General features: G+C 35.3%; 1 protein-coding gene across 1 annotated transcript in view; it reads right to left on the reverse strand.

The window, feature by feature from the left end:
- Positions 1 to 1,309: 1,309 nt before the first annotated feature.
- The window catches only part of LOC126191519 (uncharacterized), a 191,800-nt gene continuing 172,648 nt past the window's right edge, over positions 1,310 to 20,461 (reverse strand). Inside the window, exon 3 of the mRNA XM_049932454.1 lies at positions 1,310 to 6,845. Within this exon, the coding sequence (XP_049788411.1) occupies positions 6,095 to 6,845 (751 nt within the window). The 3' untranslated portion in view covers positions 1,310 to 6,094. The remainder of the gene's footprint in view (positions 6,846 to 20,461) is intronic.

Below are 20,461 nucleotides of genomic sequence, written 5' to 3' on the forward strand. Positions count from 1 at the left end.
GTGTGATCACAATCATTTGACATAACTATAGCAAATAAGCCATAGACCACACTTCAACAATACAGAGCATTATACAAGCAGTGAGAAGAAAAGTAACATAAATGAGGATATGGAACCCATGTTACTTTGACTGCAATAATGGTACTTTAGAATGCATTAGAGCATGGGTTACAACCGACATTGATAAGGTATATGTATAGAGCCAGTTTACAGGCAACTCTACACATAGCTAATAATTTTTAATAAACAAAATCCACATGATACTGACAACAAATAATCCATTAATTGTATTGAGCAACTGTATTTGTTTACTTCCAGTTTCTTCTAATCGTCTTCTGATGCAATCTTTTCTCAGTTTATAATATTTCTTTACTTAGCATACTTTATGTCAGTTTTTTTATATTTTTCAAACTCCTTTTTTTCCCATACTTTTCATACACTAATGTGATTGCTTTTTTTTTATATCTTGATCAACACCATAAATATCACGCACTCTTCACAACCACATTCTTGTTATGCTTTCAAAACAGATTTTTAGTTCTTCTTCAACTCAGTGTTCAGATAATAACTCTCTGTCAAAATATAACAAATGTTTTCATCATCGTGTATCATATTCCGACAGTGTCCCATATAAATGTTTCTTATTTTATATTTTCAGCAGTTAGAAACTGTCGAGAATTTAAAACAAATTTCTGTTTCCAGTTTGTCAGTCTTAATGCAAACACATGAAATTAAACATTTTTATGTAAATAAATAGTCTTACAGCATTTGAACTTTTGGTAACTGCTAATTATCAATACATTTTGACCATCTCATATCCTTAATTTATACCTACAGACTTTCAACAATAATTATTTTTAAAGATAACTATTTTTTATTAAATTTGTAGGTCAAATTGAGCTGACTGTGACATGATCATTCTGGAATTTATGTTACATAGCCAGGCATGTCAATTAACTGAACAACACATTATTTAACTTCTATCTGATTTTCAGTGACTAAGCACTGGCAGGCAGAATAAAGCCTTTTGTTAGGTCTTATTATTACAACAGCAATATATGATCAAAGAAAGTCTTCTGTTTCAAAAAGCATGATTCTAATGTATCATGATTGGTATCTCAAGTCTGCTCAGTTTCTTGTCTTGCTATTTGACAGTTATTTTTTTTAGTAAATGAGTAAATAATAATCAATTTTTGAAAAATTCATTTTGTTGCATTATGAAGACTATAAGCTACTATATATGTTGACAAAAAAAGATTTAACAACAGAAATATATACTTTACATCTACTTTCTGCATTTGCCTACCAGTATAAAATTGCTCTTTTGGACAAATTTTACATCATTCAGTTTAGAAATTACTTTGATGGAAATAACAGTTTTCATTAAGCATTAATGGTCATATTTTAAGTCCTTGTCTTGAAACAGTCCATGTAAACATCAGAGCTACTAATGGGAGGAACAATTAATAACAGAGTTGACATTTTTCTACATTTTAGTTGAGTTTACAATGTACTGAAAATTTGTGACAAGTTAAAAGGGTGTGTGCCACAGCAAGCTTTGGAACCCAGTTCATGCCTTTTGTAGGCAGTGTGATATCTAGAAATTATGGAGGGGAAACAAGTTGTCAATTCGGACTTTCATCCCATTGAGAGGTGTGCATGGACAGATGAGTTGGTAACATCAAAGGGAGGGATCCAAATTCATGCCACAGTTCAGGACAATTTTAACTTGTCTCAAATATTAAATTAATAACATAATTTGTGAATGAGTATTATATACACCACATGTACATCAGAAAATCACAGATTATTATTTAAGTTCATACTCAAAATGACAAATACAAGGAAAACATTTATCAAAAAAATCTTTACTTGACACACATGGGCCATTCCAGCTAATTAGCCCACAACAGAACACACACAGTAACATCAATAGTCAGAGCGCAGGAACACACACACACACACACACACACACACACACACACACACACACACACAAAACATTTCCAGTATAAGAGTTACGAATAATGACAAAGAAGAGTGTGATCCACAGACCATGAAATGATAATTCGTAGGAAGTTTACTTACAGCTTGTTACACAGACACACACTGTAGAAAATCAAGAAAATCGCTTGGCCCAGGAAACCCTAAATTGGAGCTTCAATGTCAAAACATAATGATTTTATTTTAATCACCTGTTTCAATGATTATCATCAATTAATTTGTATTCAATAATTTTGTATCTGGTGGTAGCTATAATAAATATCTATAATTAGAAACTAAGTGGGAAACTACTGAAGCTGCATCTCTAATTTAAATCCCACATTGTTGACAGATATAGTATCAGTATGAAAATATATCCAGGAATTGAATCCCATAAGTGAAAAATGATTTTAATTTATTTTTTTAATATACTTTTGTATTTAATGAGTAAAATTACAGAAAAACACAAGAAGCCTGGAATTTGACATTTATAATAATGAACAGAAATAAATACATGTGTTGTATTAATTACTTAACATCATTGGGCAATCAAGTTTCTGACTACAAATCGAACAGTCTGGGTTTTAATCCCTCACCATTCCCAGACTTTTTCTGTCACCTATTGCTTCTTTCATCTCTGTCAAAGTCTGTTTATGTGAAAAATGCTGAAATGCAGTGTAATCCAGATTTCATGCAAAAGTATAACTGAATAAGTCAATTCAAAGGTCACAGGACCATGCCAAGTAAACAATGTGGTGTTCAAACTAGTCTTCAGACTGATAACATCTTTACTGAGTTTTAAGATCATTTTATAATTTGAAAAGGTCACTAGAATGCTTCAGTAATGTAAAAACATTTTCTTTTGGTCTTTAATGACAAGTGACTAATTTCATTAAGACCTTTTTTCTGTATAAGGATAATTTTAAGCATAGAACTATTATTTTCATACAAGCTTTTTTAAATCATTACATTAACAAATAAGGAGAACATGACTGAATCTCGGCCAAAACACCTGCAGTACTAACATCAGGTAATGTCTGAGTGTTTGATCCTTCTGGATATTATGATGTTATTCATATAACCTAGACTGCTATCTTTGCTTTTTCAAAATTTCTCAAGCTTACTGTTATTATTATTATTATTATTATTATTATTATTATTATTAATCAACAGATTGAGGACAGGTATATGTGAGGGCATGCTACACAAGAAAAAACAGATTGCAGTAAAGTTTGTACGACTGTCAATAGGACTTTTAAAAATCTACTCATTCTAATGGAAAATAACTAATGTATCTTTGTTCAACATTACAGCTGGTCCCAGAGCAGATTTTCTAGAGGTGGAGGTTTCTTGCCGTTCCTGCTGCAGTCTCTGACTTCCTTCGGTAGGACAGGAAGCACAAAAATTTCAAACTGACGGGTCAAATTGATTATCTTCTGTTTCTGTCAAAGTTTTTGATGCATTTAGACACACAGCTCGCTACAAGTTATCAAGCTTACATGTGCCTCCAAGAGATTAGAAATGCTAAGAAGAAGAAAATTTTCTAAAATCTAATGTCATCTTTTGATGACATGAGTGAATTATACATAAAACTGATCTTGTGTTTAGTCTTTGCTTTTTAAGACAATGAAACTATTAGAAGAGTATGGAAAGTTTTGAATACAACAACTGAATTGAAAGTAACGTTAGTATTGGTGGTTTTGACACGAAAAGTGTAAAAAACAAATTATGTAGAAAGAAATGTTGACAGAATATTTCTGAAACCACCTCAACTATGAAGACCCCATAGAAAGAATGGACCTTACCATCTCACCAAGAACCAACCAATTATTGATGTTACAAGTTTTGGAAGAAAACTGTGTTCTATACACATTCAGATGGACACGTACAGGTGGATCATAGAACATTAAAAATGATTTCTAGAAGTACTAGCTGAGCAATGAAACCTCAAAACAATAGAAATATAAATGAGAATTAAGGACATATTTTTTTCTGACACTTTTTAGACAAAAACCAGCGGCAGCTTCTTCAAACATTACAGTACAATTCAGCACAAAAGGCACTACTTCATATCTCTAGGAATCAAAAATTTGTAATGAAGTGTGCCACTCAGACTTGAATTTTTAATCAATAAATCATTCTTTTTTATTTTTATTTCTTGTAAACTGAGTAGCAATCAGATCATGGCATTGTTACATCATTTGTATTGTTGATTATGTGAATGGCTCACCCACTATAAAGTGTTCCTGTGTACTCCTGAACTGAAAAGTTTTATCCAAAATAAAAACAAAAGATAATACAGTACTTGTGTTAAATTATATATTGTGAATGATGGACTTTGGCTTTATTACAAATGTTCCTTCTCATGGTTACATACAAAAGTTAAATCTAAAAAGATCAGCTGGTAATATTATGCTTTTGAAATGAAAATAGACCTGTAATGAAGGTTTGGTAAGTATACATGGTGGCTGACAGACAATCTTTGGACTCATATATAAAGCAAATTTGGATAGTTCTATTGCCAAAACACCATGGAAAAAAGAAGATACTGTGAAATGTGGTTCTTAAGGGGGAGTACTGTTATCCACCACACTGCAATACCACTTGCGTTAACATGATATGGAGCCCATAAACTTGTCATATTGTTTGTCAACATTAACTGTACACTGAATTGAAAGCCAGATTTCAAGGTTTTGAAACTCAAAAGAGCAATGTGCAGGTGATGATTAACTTACACTGTTGGTTCATGTATTTCTTGTGATCACCAAAATAGCTTAAGAACTTTAGGGAGATTTTGAGCGTGAAGGAAGACTTTAACAACCCAGATAATTTCGGAAGTATATGCTGACTGGTAATTTCCTAAAGGTGATGCATAAAGCCAGTCAGGTTTTGTGAATAAAGCATATAAAAGTTTGAGATTAAAACCAACAATCAAATACATATATTTGGAGTCGTGTTTTTATCTAGCATATCAGAAAAATAATACCTAACAGTCACACAGTGAGAACAACCACAGTACATGTATGCACAACACTACTCAAATATTGGCTTAAAATGAAAATAATTTGTTCCTATATTGTTTTCTTCATAAAATAAAGTTGCAAAATTTTGGAAAGTAAATATCAAATATTCCCAGCTTCACAACAGTTTTCTATCAATTCAGGTGATTCTAAAATGATCTAGTTTAAGAAAGTCTAGTTAAACAACAAAATCTGTGCAAAATTTGTGAAGACGCCAGTTGTTTTAAAAAGTATATTTACGAGTTTAAAAATTCAGATATTTCATTAATGGCAATGCTTTCAAATGAATTCTTATTTTGTGACCTGCCGCCAGACACAAAATCATCCTATGTTGGAGAGGTTGGGAGTACCCAAGCCAAGTACATATGCAACAGCAGGGAATTTAATAATCTGAACAGTAACATCCATTCTAGCCACCTAGTTGGATTTTTGTTGTCCCTATATCTGAACAGAAACTCAGAAGTGCACTGCAAAAAGTATTTCATGGTCTGTTCATCACGTAATACATGTGAGACATGGAAAAATATATAGGTATGTACACAAGGTTGACCCAAAAAGTAATGCAACTTTTTCATTGGCAAATACCTAAAACACAATTAAAAATTATGTAGTCTTTGGCAAAATTTTCAGCCCACTGAGAGCTACAGAGTTTCTTGAATTTCACACCTGTGAGATACATGTTTTGTCACAGTAACACAACATTTGTGTTACATTTTACTGAAATTTAAGTTATTCGTAATATCATTTGTGATTTTTCAGATTTCATAAGAAGTGACTATATTGATGTAAAATGCCTGTTGTTACAGTTGTGGTACAACTATACAGCTGCTGTGCTGTTTGTGATGGATACTACTTTCAGACTTCGTAATACAAAACTATTCTGGCAGTGAACCTGGGGCAAAATCTTCAGGTCACTGATGAAAGCTTCCCATTGTAAATAACTTATCACTTTTCAGGATTGTTGTGGGCTAAAGGGAGAAAAACTGTGTTGCATTACTTCCTGGAAATTTTGCATATTTTGAAGGATGTACAAAACATGCTAATGACGTCAGTAAACACTACTTAAGAAGTAACATTAAACACTTTATACTTCAACCCTCAGTATTTACAGGTTCTCGTGCATGATGAATTTTCAGATGCTTATTGTGATTAGATTTAGTTGGAGATGCTTTGCCACAAATGTGGCATGTGTAGGGCCGTATACCTGTGTGCACAGTCATATGTTCCTTCAGGTAATAGCCTCTATGAAATAGTTTTCCACACACACCACACACATAATTTTTTCCTAATTCATGTTCACGTACATGGCGTACACAATTGTATTTATACACAAAGCAACGGCCACAGTAATTGCAAGTATATGGCCTTGTACCACGATGAGATCGTACATGAGCTGAATAGCACGATTCCCTGTGAAATGCTGCTCTACAGATTTCACATTTATATGGCTTCGCAGAACGTGCTGTATGGGTCCAGCGATGAAGCCGCAAATTCCATTTTGTGGTGAAACTCTTTGAACAAAGGGGACACTGGTGTGGTCGCTCTCCAGAATGTAAACGCATATGAGCCGAAAGTGAATTTTTAAGACAGACAGCAGAACAGACAGGGCACTCAACATTTTCTCCTTCACGTTCCTTCTGAGGTACATAACGACTATCATGAGCTTTGCGTATGTGTCTTGTTAGACTGACTGCATGTACAAACCTCACACTGCAGAATCCACAGGATTTTGGTTTTGCATCATGTGTCTCTTTGTGCCATTCCAATTTCTTTTTTGTATGGAATACTTCACCACACTGGCAAATAAAATCTTTAACTTTTTTCTTCAAATTCAGATGATGTCTGCAAAAAAATTCATAAACATAAGTTATATATATATAAGTGAAGACCTGTCAAGTGATAAAGCTGTGACGATTTATAAAACTTAGAATATTATCTACACTAATGCATGCCATAATATTACGGTAAAGAATAGACACAATAGTCTATACACAACTGAGGATGACACTGAGTTCAACATAAGCCTAAAACATTTCAAAACACATAACTAATAGAATGTAATAAATTATGAACTACCTAACATTATAATATCACAATTACAAAAATGACTCTGGATGGCTGTGTCATAAGTTACATACTTAGTAACAGAGCAGCAATTAATGTGAATAACTTCCAATAAATTTCGATTTTGTGCTACACAGGTTCCTATGTCTCCAATATCTACTGATATTTGGAAATGTGTATGACACTTTCAGTTTCTGTACCAAGTTTTGTGCGTCTCCTGCATAACTGAGTTCTGTGATGTCACAATGTTGTTAATATTTGATGTCTCCTTTATTTAAATCTATATTTCTGTCTTAACTTCAAAAATGAAGGTGTCAGTATTTGAAACTTGAGAATTAATTATATGTCTTCATGCGTGGGATTGAAGAAGCAAGAGATTTTTTACTTTTGTGGCAAATATCAACTTATACTCATTTATTGATATTTTATATGATTGTGTGGTAACACTTGGTTTTGTGATAAAATACTGGCTTAGATGATTAGCATAATATTAAGGACTACGATAAATTTCTGGTTCTTAGAATATTTTACTGTACACTTCATTTATTCTCTTACATCATCCTAAAAATTTTCTCCCTCACTCATTCACTTTCATATCATCATCATCATCATCATCATTATTATCATTATCATTATTATTATTATTATTATTATTATTATTTCTCTTTCCTGTCTCAGACGTTATGTCTGGTTAAAAATGGAAAGTGGCGCAGACCTTGATCAAGCCTGACTTCCTTTTAACTGTACGGTATATGTTATATAGCATTTAGGAACTTTCGGGTGATTGAACATGTATCAATAATTACGGATTTCTGTAGTTGTATATAAGTTTGGATGTAGCTGTATTGCGTTGATGTACTCATGGATATTGTGTGGTATGACTTCTGTAGTTGATAGTATAATTGGTATAATGTCAACTTTATCCTGATGCCACATGTCCTTGACTTCCTCAGCCAGTTGGATGTATTTTTCAATTTTTTCTCCTGTTTTCTTTTGTATATTTGTCATATTGGATATGGATATTTCGATTAGTTGTGTTAATTTCTTCTTTTTATTGGTGAGTATGATGTCAGGTTTGTTATGTGGTGTTGTTTTATCTGTTATAATGGTTCTGTTCCAGTATAATTTGTATTCATCATTCTCCAGTACATTTTGTGGTGCATACTTGTATGTGGGAACGTGTTGTTATATAAGTTTATGTTGTAAGGCAAGCTGTTGGTGTATTATTTTTGCTACATTGTCATGTCTTCTGGGGTATTCTGTATTTGCTAGTATTGTACATCCGCTTGTGATGTGATCTACTGTTTCTATTTGTTGTTAGCAAAGTCTGCATTTATCTGTTATAGTATTGGGATCTTTAATAATATGCTTGCTGTAATATCTGGTGTTTATTGTTTGATCCTGTATTGCAATCATGAATCCTTCCGTCTCACTGTATATATTGCCTTTTCTTAGCCATGTGTTGGACGCGTCTTGATCGATGTGTGGCTGTGTTAGATGATACAGGTGCTTGCCATGTAGTGTTTTCTTTTTCCAATTTACTTTCTTCGTATCTGTTGATGTTATGTGATCTAGAGGGTTGTAGAAGTGGTTATGAAATTGCAGTGGTGTAGCCGCTGTATTTATGAGTGACTGCTTTGTGTATTTTGCTAGTTTCTGCTCGTTCTACAAAGAATTTTCTTAAATTGTCTACTTGTCAATAATGTAGGTTTTTTTATGTTGATAAATCCCCTTCCTCCTTCCTTTCTGCTTAATGTGAATCTTTCTGTTGCTGAATGTATGTGATGTATTCTATATTTGTGGCATTGTGATCGTGTAAGTGTATCGAGTGCTTCTAGGTCTATGTTACTCCATTTCACTACTTCAAATGAGTAGGTCAATATTGGTATAGCATAAGTATTTATAGCTTTTGTCTTGTTTCTTGCTGTCAATTCTCTTTTCAGTATTTTTGTTAGTCTCTGTCTACATTTTTCTTTTAGTTCTTCTTTAATATTTGTATTATCTATTCCTATTTTTTGTCTCTATCCTAGATATTTATAGGCATATATTTTTTCCATCGCTTCTATGCAGTCGCTGTGGTTATCCAATATGTAATCTTCTTCTTTAATGTGTTTTCCCTTGACTATGCTATTTTTCTTACATTTGTCTGTTCCAAAAGCCATATTTATATCATTGCTGAATACTTCTGTTATCTTTAGTAATTGGTTGAGTTGTTGATTTGTTGCTGCCAGTAGTTTTAGGTCATCCATGTATAGCAAATGTGTGATTTTGTGTTGGTATGTTCCAGTAATATTGTATCCATAATTTGTATTATTTAGCATGTTGGATAGTGGGTTCAGAGCAAGGCAGAACCAGAAAGGACTTAATGAGTCTCCTTGGTATATTCCAAGCTTAATCTGTATTGGCTGTGATGTGATATTATTTGAATTTGTTTGTATATTAAGTGTGGTTTTCCAATTTTTCATTACTATGTTTAGGAACTGTATCAATTTAGGATCTACTTTGTATATTTCCAATATTTGTAGTAACCATGAGTGGGGTACACTATCAAAAGCTTTTTGGTAATCAATGTATGCGTAGTGTAGCGACCTTTGTTTAGTTTTAGCTTGATATGTCACCTCTGCATCTATTATCAGTTGCTCTTTACATCCTCGTGCTCCTTTGCAACAGCCTTTTGTTCTTCATTTATAATTTTGTTTTGTGTTGTACGTGTTATTAATTTCTGTGTAATGGCTGAAGTTAATGTTTTGTATATTGTTGGTAGGCATGTTATGGGGCGATATTTAGCTGGGTTTGCTGTGTCTGCTTGATCTTTAGGTTTCAGATAAGTTATTCCATGTGTAATTGTATCAGGGAATGTGTATGGGTCTGCAATGTAACTGTTAAATAATTTAGTTAGATGTGAATGTGTTGAGGTGAACTTCTTTAGGCAGAAATTTGCTATTTTATCTTTTCCAGGGGCTTTCCAATTGTGAGTACAATTAATTGCTTGGGTGACTTCATGTTGCAAAATTATCACTTCAGGCATCCGCGGTATCATCTTGCATGTGTCTGTTTCTGCTTGTATCCACCGTGTATGCCTGTTATGTTGTACCGGGTTTGACCATGTATTGCTCCAGAAGTGTTCCATGTCTGTTATGCTTGGTGGATTGTCTATTTTAATGTGTGTGTTATCTGTTGTCTGGTAAAATTTCTTTTGGTTTGTGTTGAATGTTTGGTTTTGTTTCCTTCTATTTTTATTTTTTTTGTATCTTCTAAGTCGTTTGGCCAATGCTTGTAATTTCTGCTTCTTTTCATCTAATTGCTCTATCGCTTCTTGTTGTGAGATTGTACCTAAGCTTTTTCGTTTTTTTTCTGACATTTCATTTCTTATAAATTGTGTTAGCTGTCCGATGTCTTTTCTCAGTTTTTCTATTCTGATCTGTAGCCCGTTTTGCCATGCTGGTTTTGTGGGTTTCTTCTGTGTGTTGGTTGGTTCTGATCTCTGCCTAGTGTGTATATTTAGTGTAGTTAGTGCTCCTATATAAACCAGTAATTGTAACTCTCCCATAGTTGTATTTTCATTTATTTCGTTGTGTATGATTGTGTTGATAGTTTTTGTTGTTGTTTCGACTTGTGGGTTATTTGGCGGTCTATGCAAGAATGGTCTAATGTCTGTATTTGTGTTTTTTTATTTTATATATGTCAGCTGAAATTTCTCTTCTATATCTAACATGTGTGTCACTTCATGTTCTATTTGTGCTTGTTCTGGTGGCTGTCTTTAAGATTTCGTTTTCCTCTGATTGTTTAATTGATGCGTGTTGTTCTTTGTTTGTTTGCTCTGAGATGTTTGAGTCCATTACTGTATTTTCTTCTTCTTCTTCTTCTTCTTCTTCTTCTGATTGCACATTATTTTGTTCCAGTATTTGTTGTACTTGTTGTTTGATGTTTTCTAATTCTGACTGGGGTATCCTGTTATTTTTGATTATTACACAGATCTGATCAGCTAGTCGTTGTTCTGTTAAAAAATTTTATTTCTGGGTATCTGGAAATAAATGTTGTGTATACTTGTGATCTGTATCCAGTTGTGTTGGTTCCTAGGTTAGTTGCTTGGTAATAACAGAACATGAGGTGTCGATTAACTTTATCTGACCATCTCATCCTCTGTCTGTTTTCCTTCTAGGGTGGTTGCAGGAAGCATATCCTGCAAAACACCTCTATTTGGATTTAAATCATTTTCCAGTTGGCTAGCAGTGTCGTTACCATTGTGGGCGGGTAGGGTTCAAGCGTCGTCCCCGACCATGAAGGCGCTTGTCCGAGGCTTCTTTAGTTCTGTCCTGAACCAAGTAATCACACTAAAAGGGGGGTTAGCCCTATTAGTAGTTCGTTCTTTTCGTCGCCTTTTACGACTGGCAGAACATACCAGAGGCCTATTCTTTTCCTGGGCCTCCACGGGGTTTATTATTATTACTATTATTATTATTATTATTATTATTATTATTATTATTTGAGTTCAACTTCCAGCAACTGACCAAATGAGATCTAAAGAAACCTTAAAAAAAAATTGGAAAGCTGAAAATTTCTTGAAGTGGTTTAACAGCCACAGAAAATGCAACTAACAGTGATTAGATAGGGAACTATCAAAGTATAGTTTTACAGAGATATCTGAATCCTGCCCCATAATACTGAAACTCATCTATGGAGATACATGAAACTACAGCACTCAACAAATCACTCTTGTAACTGTTTATCTACTTTGCATTTCATGCACGAGTGTCCTTGGGCTGACCATGAAATAACTTGAGTGTAGAGGAGGTCATGTGATGATGACAGTAATTGTTGGAATGGGTAGCAACAGTGTTTGTCAATGATAAATAGAAGTGGATATGACAACTACTGATTTATTTTAAATTATAGCCTACCACAACTGCTGACAGTTATTGGTAAGAAAATGTGCACATGACAAACCCATACTTCAACATCAAGAAACTTTTCCTTATTTTCCATTCAAAATTTGACCGAAGAAAATAGACAAAAGAAGTTATCTTTAACATTTTCATCTTCAGCTTCAGTTTTTACATGTAATGTAAAGTAAGTGAACTTAAAATGGGCACTATAGCTTGTCACTGCAAACAAGGTGTCCATGGAGGTGAGACAGTATGGGAGAGTGTAATATGGATAGAAGAGGTAATAATGATGTAATTTGCTATATTTGATGTGTATGGGGTCCTCAAGAAACTGTCAGTGTCACAAAGGTCAACATCCAGGAAGGTCACTTGCTGAGCAGAGGAGGACTAGGGTACATGACTGTAACAGAAGTTATTAAGGTTATGGAGGAAGAAAGAAAGGATGTACTCAGCATGTGTCCAAATCATAGATATATCATTGAATGTGAATGATGTTAGGGACATAGGATTCTGAATGGCTGGAAAAAAGATTCCACAAGATGACACATGAACGCCTGCCTCCACGGCCAAGGTCACTAACACGTCTGTGTGGTGGTGCTCGACCCGATGGTAAGTTGGTTCGAATTCTCATGGAGGAAAACATTTTCACTGCCAGTCTTTGGCCGGCATGGCGAGGACAGGGGGTGGCGTAAAGTTCCTGATTACCGGACTTTGTGCCAATGTCCTGGTTTAAATACTAAATCTCTCTGCAGCATCTCATGAAGTGGGGGCATGTGACCCAGTTAATGGTGATCCATACACTGGATGGGAACATTAAGCTCAGTGGCCCCCTTAGTGCTTTTCGAAAGCAGTAGATGCCAGCACTGGGTTTCGCCCAATCCCTTCTCTAACCATCTCCAACATGGACATGACACTACTCTATGCACACACCTGCTAGAGTCACCTACACTTAACAGATAATCTTATGCACATAATTCTCTTACTTCATGAAGGAAAGGTGCCTGCAGGCATGAAGGGTAGGGAAGACATTTCCAATTTGGAGATGAGCCTGTGCTTCAGTGTCTCCCAGCCATTCATGCCATATGACTTCACTCATGAATGGAAGGCAAAGACTGTACTCATTTCAAAGTCCCTAGCAGCATATGTAGGTGGTACCTTTCCAATTCTGGGTAAGAATGAAGAGGGGTACGGAAGCTTAAATTGAAATGAATTTTGTTTGATCCTATAGGATTACATGTAATGTAGGGCACTTCATTCATTACCACGTATGTCCTAAGGAGCTATCGCTGATTATAAAGAACAATATCCCTAAAATTAAATTAACAGTGTAAAATTCCTTTTGCACCACATAGGATTTGAGTTTGTTGAAAAGTTAGTGTCATTTTGAAAGTAGGTGCAAAGGTTAATATAACTAGATTTTTGAGGCAGTTTTTACATATTTCAAAAGTCCTTCTATAGCTGCTTTATTATGATTACAATGGAGTTTAGTTTCTTTCACACAGAATTAATACACTGTTTCCATTTCAGACCATTAGCTACAATAGTACCTAAGAATCTAGTGGGCTCTACTTCTTCCAGCTTTGCATCATCCACCTTTAAATTCATATGCTAAGATTTCTCTTTGTTTCTGAACAGTGAATACATAGTCTTTATCAGGTTTATAACCAATTTATTTTCCACTAGACTATAACGATGTTCTCTCTAGCTGTTCCACATTTTGGTACTGTTCAGTATTGTCATGTCACCTGCATTTAATCTTTTCTTTTCCTCCTCAATACCTACATCACTTACAAACAGATTAAAAAGCAGCAACTCCATTGCCAAATGCTACAGCACTTCGTATTTGACAGATTTTGTCTCTGATTGGTATGAGTTCTTACTGTTCCTTACTGCATAGGTACAACTGTAGGCTGTACACATAAGTTTTTCGGTGCAAAGGTGATAAATGCATTGGAGAGATATAAAAATATTGCAGATACATCCCTTTTCCATCTTATGACTGTGTAGCGTATTCTGGTAGAATGTAAATAATTTAGGAGTAAAGGAGACCACTCACTGAACAGATGTCAGATGAGCAACTGCTGATATTGTACATTTACCCTTTCTGAAACCATGCTCTCATGGAACAAGGATGTTGTGTTTATCAAGATAAACAACTAATCTATTATACATTAGCATAACCAGGATTTTTTAGGAACCTGATATCAGTGAAACTGTTCCATAGTTACTGGTGTCATCCTTATCTAATTTCTTATAGACTGGCACAGCCCTCCTTGCCTTCAATTTATCTGGAAAAATTCCATCTCTGAAAGAGCTATTTGCTCTGTCCAGCGATGTGCAATTGTTTCTCCATTTGTTAGCTTTACTAAGTAATTGGATGTTTCATCATTACAATCTGATTCTTTGCTTTATCTTTTGTGACTAGGTTCAAGACCATGGTTCTCTCTCTCTCTCTCTCTCTCTCTCTCTCTCTCTCTCTCTCTCTTTTTCTCTCTCTGAAAATCTTAGAACCTCTCCTTTTTTGACTGTCTCTTCCCACTTTTCATCCTCTACCACATTTGTATAAATATGAGAATATGTTTTTATTTCTTTACCATTCACTGAGACATCAAGCTCTGACGACCAACACCAGGCTGTAAGTATGACGTACGTGATTGATTGCTATCAAATAACTAAAATGTTGAGAACCACATGAAACTACATTTCCAAAAACTTTTTTATGCCCGAAGCAACTTACAAATTTCCTCTCACTCTGCAAAGTGGTCAATATTGCAAGTTCAACCTAAGCTGGCCGGAGAAATATTTTTGTTAGTATACTTTCCCAAATAGGACGGTGCCTTCTATAAGTATTGTGTGTTTTTTACTATGACAAATCTGGGTAGAGGTAGTGATCAAAATGTTGGAGCTCTGATAACCTCCAACTTTTCAAAGTGAAAGCATGCTCTTGAATATTTCAACATTTGTGGCAGCAACACTTATCACAAGGCTGCTGTAATCCTTGGCGACAACTTCGTTCACATGATGAACAAGACAAAAGATATGAAACATTCACTGGACCAAGACTTGGTGGAGCAGGTGGAAAATGTAGAAAATGCATAGTCCATATTATTGAGGCAGTGATTCTTTGCGGACATCACGAGATTGCATTAAGGGGACAAGGGGACTTTATGGCTATTGAAGTTAAAAAACAAGATGAAAAAAACATGGGTAACTTCCATACAATTTCAAAATATCACTTGAAAGGCAACAAAAACCAATGAGCAAGTTTAGATGAAAATGGTAAATGCAACAAGCATATTAATGCTCTAATCCAAAAGTAGATCATCACTTTCATCAATAATCAGCCCCTGGGAAAAGAGTGTTCAGCACATTAATGACGCCAAATGCATGATGGTTCTTGCAGATGAAACTGCTGACACTACTGGAATAGAGCAACTCTCTGTCTATGCCCATTATATTTTCCCGGATCTCAAGACCCATGAAGATTTTCTGCAATTTGTTACAATGTTTAATGTGATTGGCAAAGGATTAGCTGGATCTGGTGAAATTTGGTCTTGATGTGTCATTTTTCTGAGGACAGGGCTATGACAGTGCTGCACCCCTGTAGAGAATAGCCCATAGGTCTCATGCATTCATACAACAGGACCACCCTTTAGATGTATATTCTCATTGTGCAACTCATATTTCAATTTGGTAGTCACTGACTTGTGCAACATTCCATTTATCAGGAATTCACTAGGAAAACTGGAAATGGTACGTAATTTCTTTGGGTCACGAAAGTGCTGGCAAATATTAAATGATGCCCTTGAATCTTTAACCGCTGTTTGACTCACACTCAATAGAAGGATTGAGCAAATTTGCATCACACATGACTTCAAAGAAATGTATGGTTGTGTCGTTTTGGCTCCAGGGAAGATCCAAGAATTTGACGACAAGATATCCCACAATGCCACGATTTTGTGTTAGCAGCCATCACCAAAAGAGATTTTGTCGTCTGCTTGGTTTTACTTTTGGAACTGTTTTCACTGTATAAGCCCATCTGTCATCAACTTCAGCACCAAGATATAGATTCTGCAGAGTTTATCAACATTTCCAGGATCTCAGAAGGGAACTTCTGGCAATAAGAGAACATGTTGATGACAAATTCAGCCAGCTTTTCATAGAAGCCAACGAATTAGATTCGGCCAATGGAGTTGAAATCAAGCAACTAAGCATTTCTTCCAGGCAAGCACATCACGCAAATAAGGATACTGGTAATGATGTTGAGGATTACTACAACATGCCTGTGTTCACACCCTTTCTAGATGCCTCCATTAGTTCACTGCATGATCAGTTCTTGAACTTTTTAACAGCTTTAATTGTTTTCTACCACAAAAGCTGAAGACATTGGTATTACCAATACAGTTATGAAACTCCATTCATTTTATGCTCCAGATCCATTAGTCACCAATTTAACAATGACAGTGTCTTAGCTGAAACTCTTTCAACAATATGCAAGTCAACTGAAGCAGTTGCCTCAAAATGCTATAGAAGTTTGTCTGTCTGTGACCCTCAGAGCTGTCCTAATGTGTAATAGTTTCTGCAGCCCTTGGCAACTCTACCAGTGATGAAGTCCATGAATGAGTGCAGTTCCTCCACCCTAAAGAGAATCAGGACATACCTAAAGAATACAACTAGTGAGGAATGTCCCAATGGAATGACACTTTCACTCTGGAGCAGAGTGTGCACAGAATGAAACTTCCTGGCAGATTAAAACTGTGTGCCAGATCAAGACTTTAACTCGAGACCTTTGCCTTTCTCAGGCAAGTTCTCTATCAACTGAGCTACTCAAGAGTGGCTCAAAACTGTCCTCACAGCTTTACTTCCACCAGTATCTTGTCTCCTACCTTCCAAATTTCATAGAAGATCTGCAAAATGTCTGAATGGGCTCATCATGATGACAGTTCATTGAGAATGAAGGACTGAAGTCCAAACTGTGATAAGAGAGCACTGTCTTTCTTTTGTACTTCAAATTTCTAGTAAATGGTTTAATCATTTGTTCTGTTTTTAAGTATTAAAATATCAGACAAAAGCTGGTTTATACACTCCACTGTAAATTAACACAGGCCTAGACTATAAGAATAGGCAATTAACAGGATAGGTGCAGAAATTCTCTTAGCGACTGTATTATGTTCTATTAAAATTACTTAAACTTCATAATCTTATAAACTTGGTTTCATGATGTAATGCATGACCTCTATAAATTGTTTTCATAATGTCATTGGTGCTATAATTAAACAAATTTAAAACAATGACACACTTTATTTTTATAATTTTGGGCATGAAATTAGTATGGATCAGTAAAATTAATATTCAATTTGAGCTATTATAAAATGAAAGCTATAGACTCCACATCCCACAAAAAAATTGTAAATATGCAATTGTTCCTATTTGTCATTTATTTGAACTCCTTAAACTTCTCAATGCAATGAGACCGGCACTTTATAACAGAAAAGATGGTTGGTTTGAACTAATATTTAACCTTTGAAAAAATCAAGTTCACTTTAAGAAAAGGCGTATTTCCTACTCACGGCAAGCATTTGTGAAGCACACATGCTAGACTATGCTTCAGTAATGGGAGATCCGCATAAAGAATTTTGAAAGAAGTTCCACGATTTCAAGAAGATCTAGGTTGATGTTGACTACTTTATAGGACAAATCTCTTTTGGCCATTGATGTACTCAGCTACATCCAGCTTGAGCTGGTAAACTGACAGTATTGTACTTGAACCAAAGATCTATTTTGTTTAATTCTAGGACTACAAGGCTTTTATAAAATATTAGTTGACAAACCCAGCATTACCCAGACATTCATTTTGTCAATTTTCTATTAGAAACGAAAACAGAAAATGAGCTCTGTTTGCAGTGTAAGATAAAAAAAATTGGGAAAACACCTTTGAAATTATGCAGTTGACTCAATGTGAGACGATCCCAGACAATTTCTGTAGACTGGGCACAGCTACTTCACGTGTCAGCAACCCATTTTTGTAAACACCTGTATGGCAACATCTCTTCTTAGCTCTATAGCTATTTATTTTTTTGCCCACAGCCATTTGCACTTTGCAACTGAAAGCTGTCAAAAGTGCTGCCAGGTGCCAGATTTCATTGAGTTGATTGGACTGTATGAGTGTCACAGTAGCACAGAATAAAGTATTAACATTTTATGCATGATGCAGCAGCTTTTCACACAGTTCATTCTTTACATCATCATATCTCCTGATCTGTGATATGCATAACACACACACACACACACACACACACACACACACACACACACAAAGAAATTTACCAAACAGTGCCAACATCCCTATGCACCTTCACTCCTAAATTATTTACAAAATGCTTCAAATGGCTCTAAGCACTATGGGACTTGATATCTGAGGTCATCAGTCCCCTAGACTTAGAACTATGTAAACCTAACTAACTTAAGGACATCACATACATCCATGCCCGAGGCAGGATTCGAAACTGCAACCGTAGCAGCAGTGCAGTTCCAGACTGAAGTGCCTAGAACCGCTCGGCCACAGCAGCCAGGAATATTATTTACATTCTACTAGAACTTTCCTTACTATACTTATATCTCTGTGTTAAATGCCAGTATTTAATGTACTTAGATAAAAAGAGTAAAAAATAAAACTATTTTCAGTAACTGTCCCCCCCCCCCCCCCCCCCCAGTTTCTTCATTGCCTTTACATTATTTATTCAGTTCATTCTTTTCTCATGATCAAATCATTTATGGATTTTCCCATTAACTGTCACTCTGCACAGGAGTTAGTTTTGCTCCATATTGCTTCAATCTTCTGTTACTGATTTCAGAGAAATTATCCTTCTTTTGTAATTTTACTGACATTATGTTTTGAACACATGAACATGGTTAGTACTATCTGTTCCAGTTTACCAGCATGTCTCTTCTGGTACTTTAACTATTTATTAAAACAATTATACCAATCTTACTTAACCATTATGTAATATAGTAAATGGTTTCCCATTAGACACCATAAAGCAATCAACTTGAGCCATCTGACAGGAAAATGAAATAGCAATACATGCCGAATGTTGAGTCTTCATCTGAAGCCAACTCTCAGTATGAGAAAGGAGGATAAAACTAAAAGTAATATACATGGAGAGAATTGAATAATGTAGAATTCAGGATGGGATGTAATAATATTATGAAAGGGATAGTTGATACTCACCATACAACAGAGGTGCCGAGTTGCAGATAGGCACAACAAAAAGATTGTTGGATAGTGAGCTTTTGGCCAACAAGGTCTCCTTCGAAATTATACCACACACACACACACACACACACACACACACACACACACACACACAACAAAAGTGCGCGCACACACACACACACACACACACACACACACACACACACACACACACACCAGTGGTATTCAACCTGTGTTGACAATGGTGTGTCATGAATGACTGCCTGGGACACAGTGGATTTGTTTCGTTGTTAGTATCCAAGAAGACAGTTGTGGGAAATTTCATTTCTAATGTCAACCTGTGTGGCCTCTGAGGAGTACCAGCCTGTATAAGCAGACATAACCTCTAAGTTGAACTATCACTCAATGTGCCTAGCTCCAACAGTGACTGCATGTTTTCAAGCAGTTTTTATTGTAGTGCGACTTTCTTATGAAGATGATAAACAATGGAAAAGTTTTTAAATTTGTCAAGTGAAAGTAAAAAGTTAAACCGTGCTGAGGACAACAACAAAAGTGGTAAAGAAACTAGGAAATGCAATTATACATGATACGATGATAGATACTTGGATTTTGATCATATATCCAATGTTGTGAACAATGAAGAGTGTCCACAGTGTGTGTTGTGTTTAAAAGTACTTTCTGTTGAATGTATATCACTTAGCAAAATAAAGTGTTATTTAGGAAAATTATCATAACATGAGATGGACAGACTAAGAGAATATTTTTCTTAAAAAATGAAGCAAATGAAAGAACAGAATCATCTTTTTCTAAGAAGGCAAGAATCTCAAATGAAGCTCTTCCAGTGTCCTACAATGTAACTTACTGAGTAGCAAAATGTAAGCAAGGCCATACAATTCCAGACGAATTAATTCTACACTGTGCTACTGACATTATGCTTGGAGAGTCCAGAGCAAAACAGCTACTTTGACATTACAGTTAACTGTCAAATTCAAGATTTAGGAGAGGATGTTCATGAACAAATTATAGAAAAAAATTAAGGGGAAGGAAATTACGGAAGATCTTATTTCTTGTAAAGAAATAAATGCAGGTACAAGAGGCGAAGATTTGTTCGAAATAGTGGACAGCTACATGACAGAAAATGAAATTAAATGGTCTCACTCTGTTGTTGTGTGCAGCTCAAGTCAGGGCATTACAACATGGTCTAAAAGGACTTATCTGTGGCACAGCTCCTGATATTATGTGGACCTATTGCATTATATACAGAAAAACACTTGTTCCACAATATTTGCGTG

This window comes from Schistocerca cancellata, chromosome 1, assembly GCF_023864275.1.
Source record: "Schistocerca cancellata isolate TAMUIC-IGC-003103 chromosome 1, iqSchCanc2.1, whole genome shotgun sequence".
Taxonomy (NCBI): Eukaryota; Metazoa; Arthropoda; class Insecta; order Orthoptera; family Acrididae; genus Schistocerca; species Schistocerca cancellata.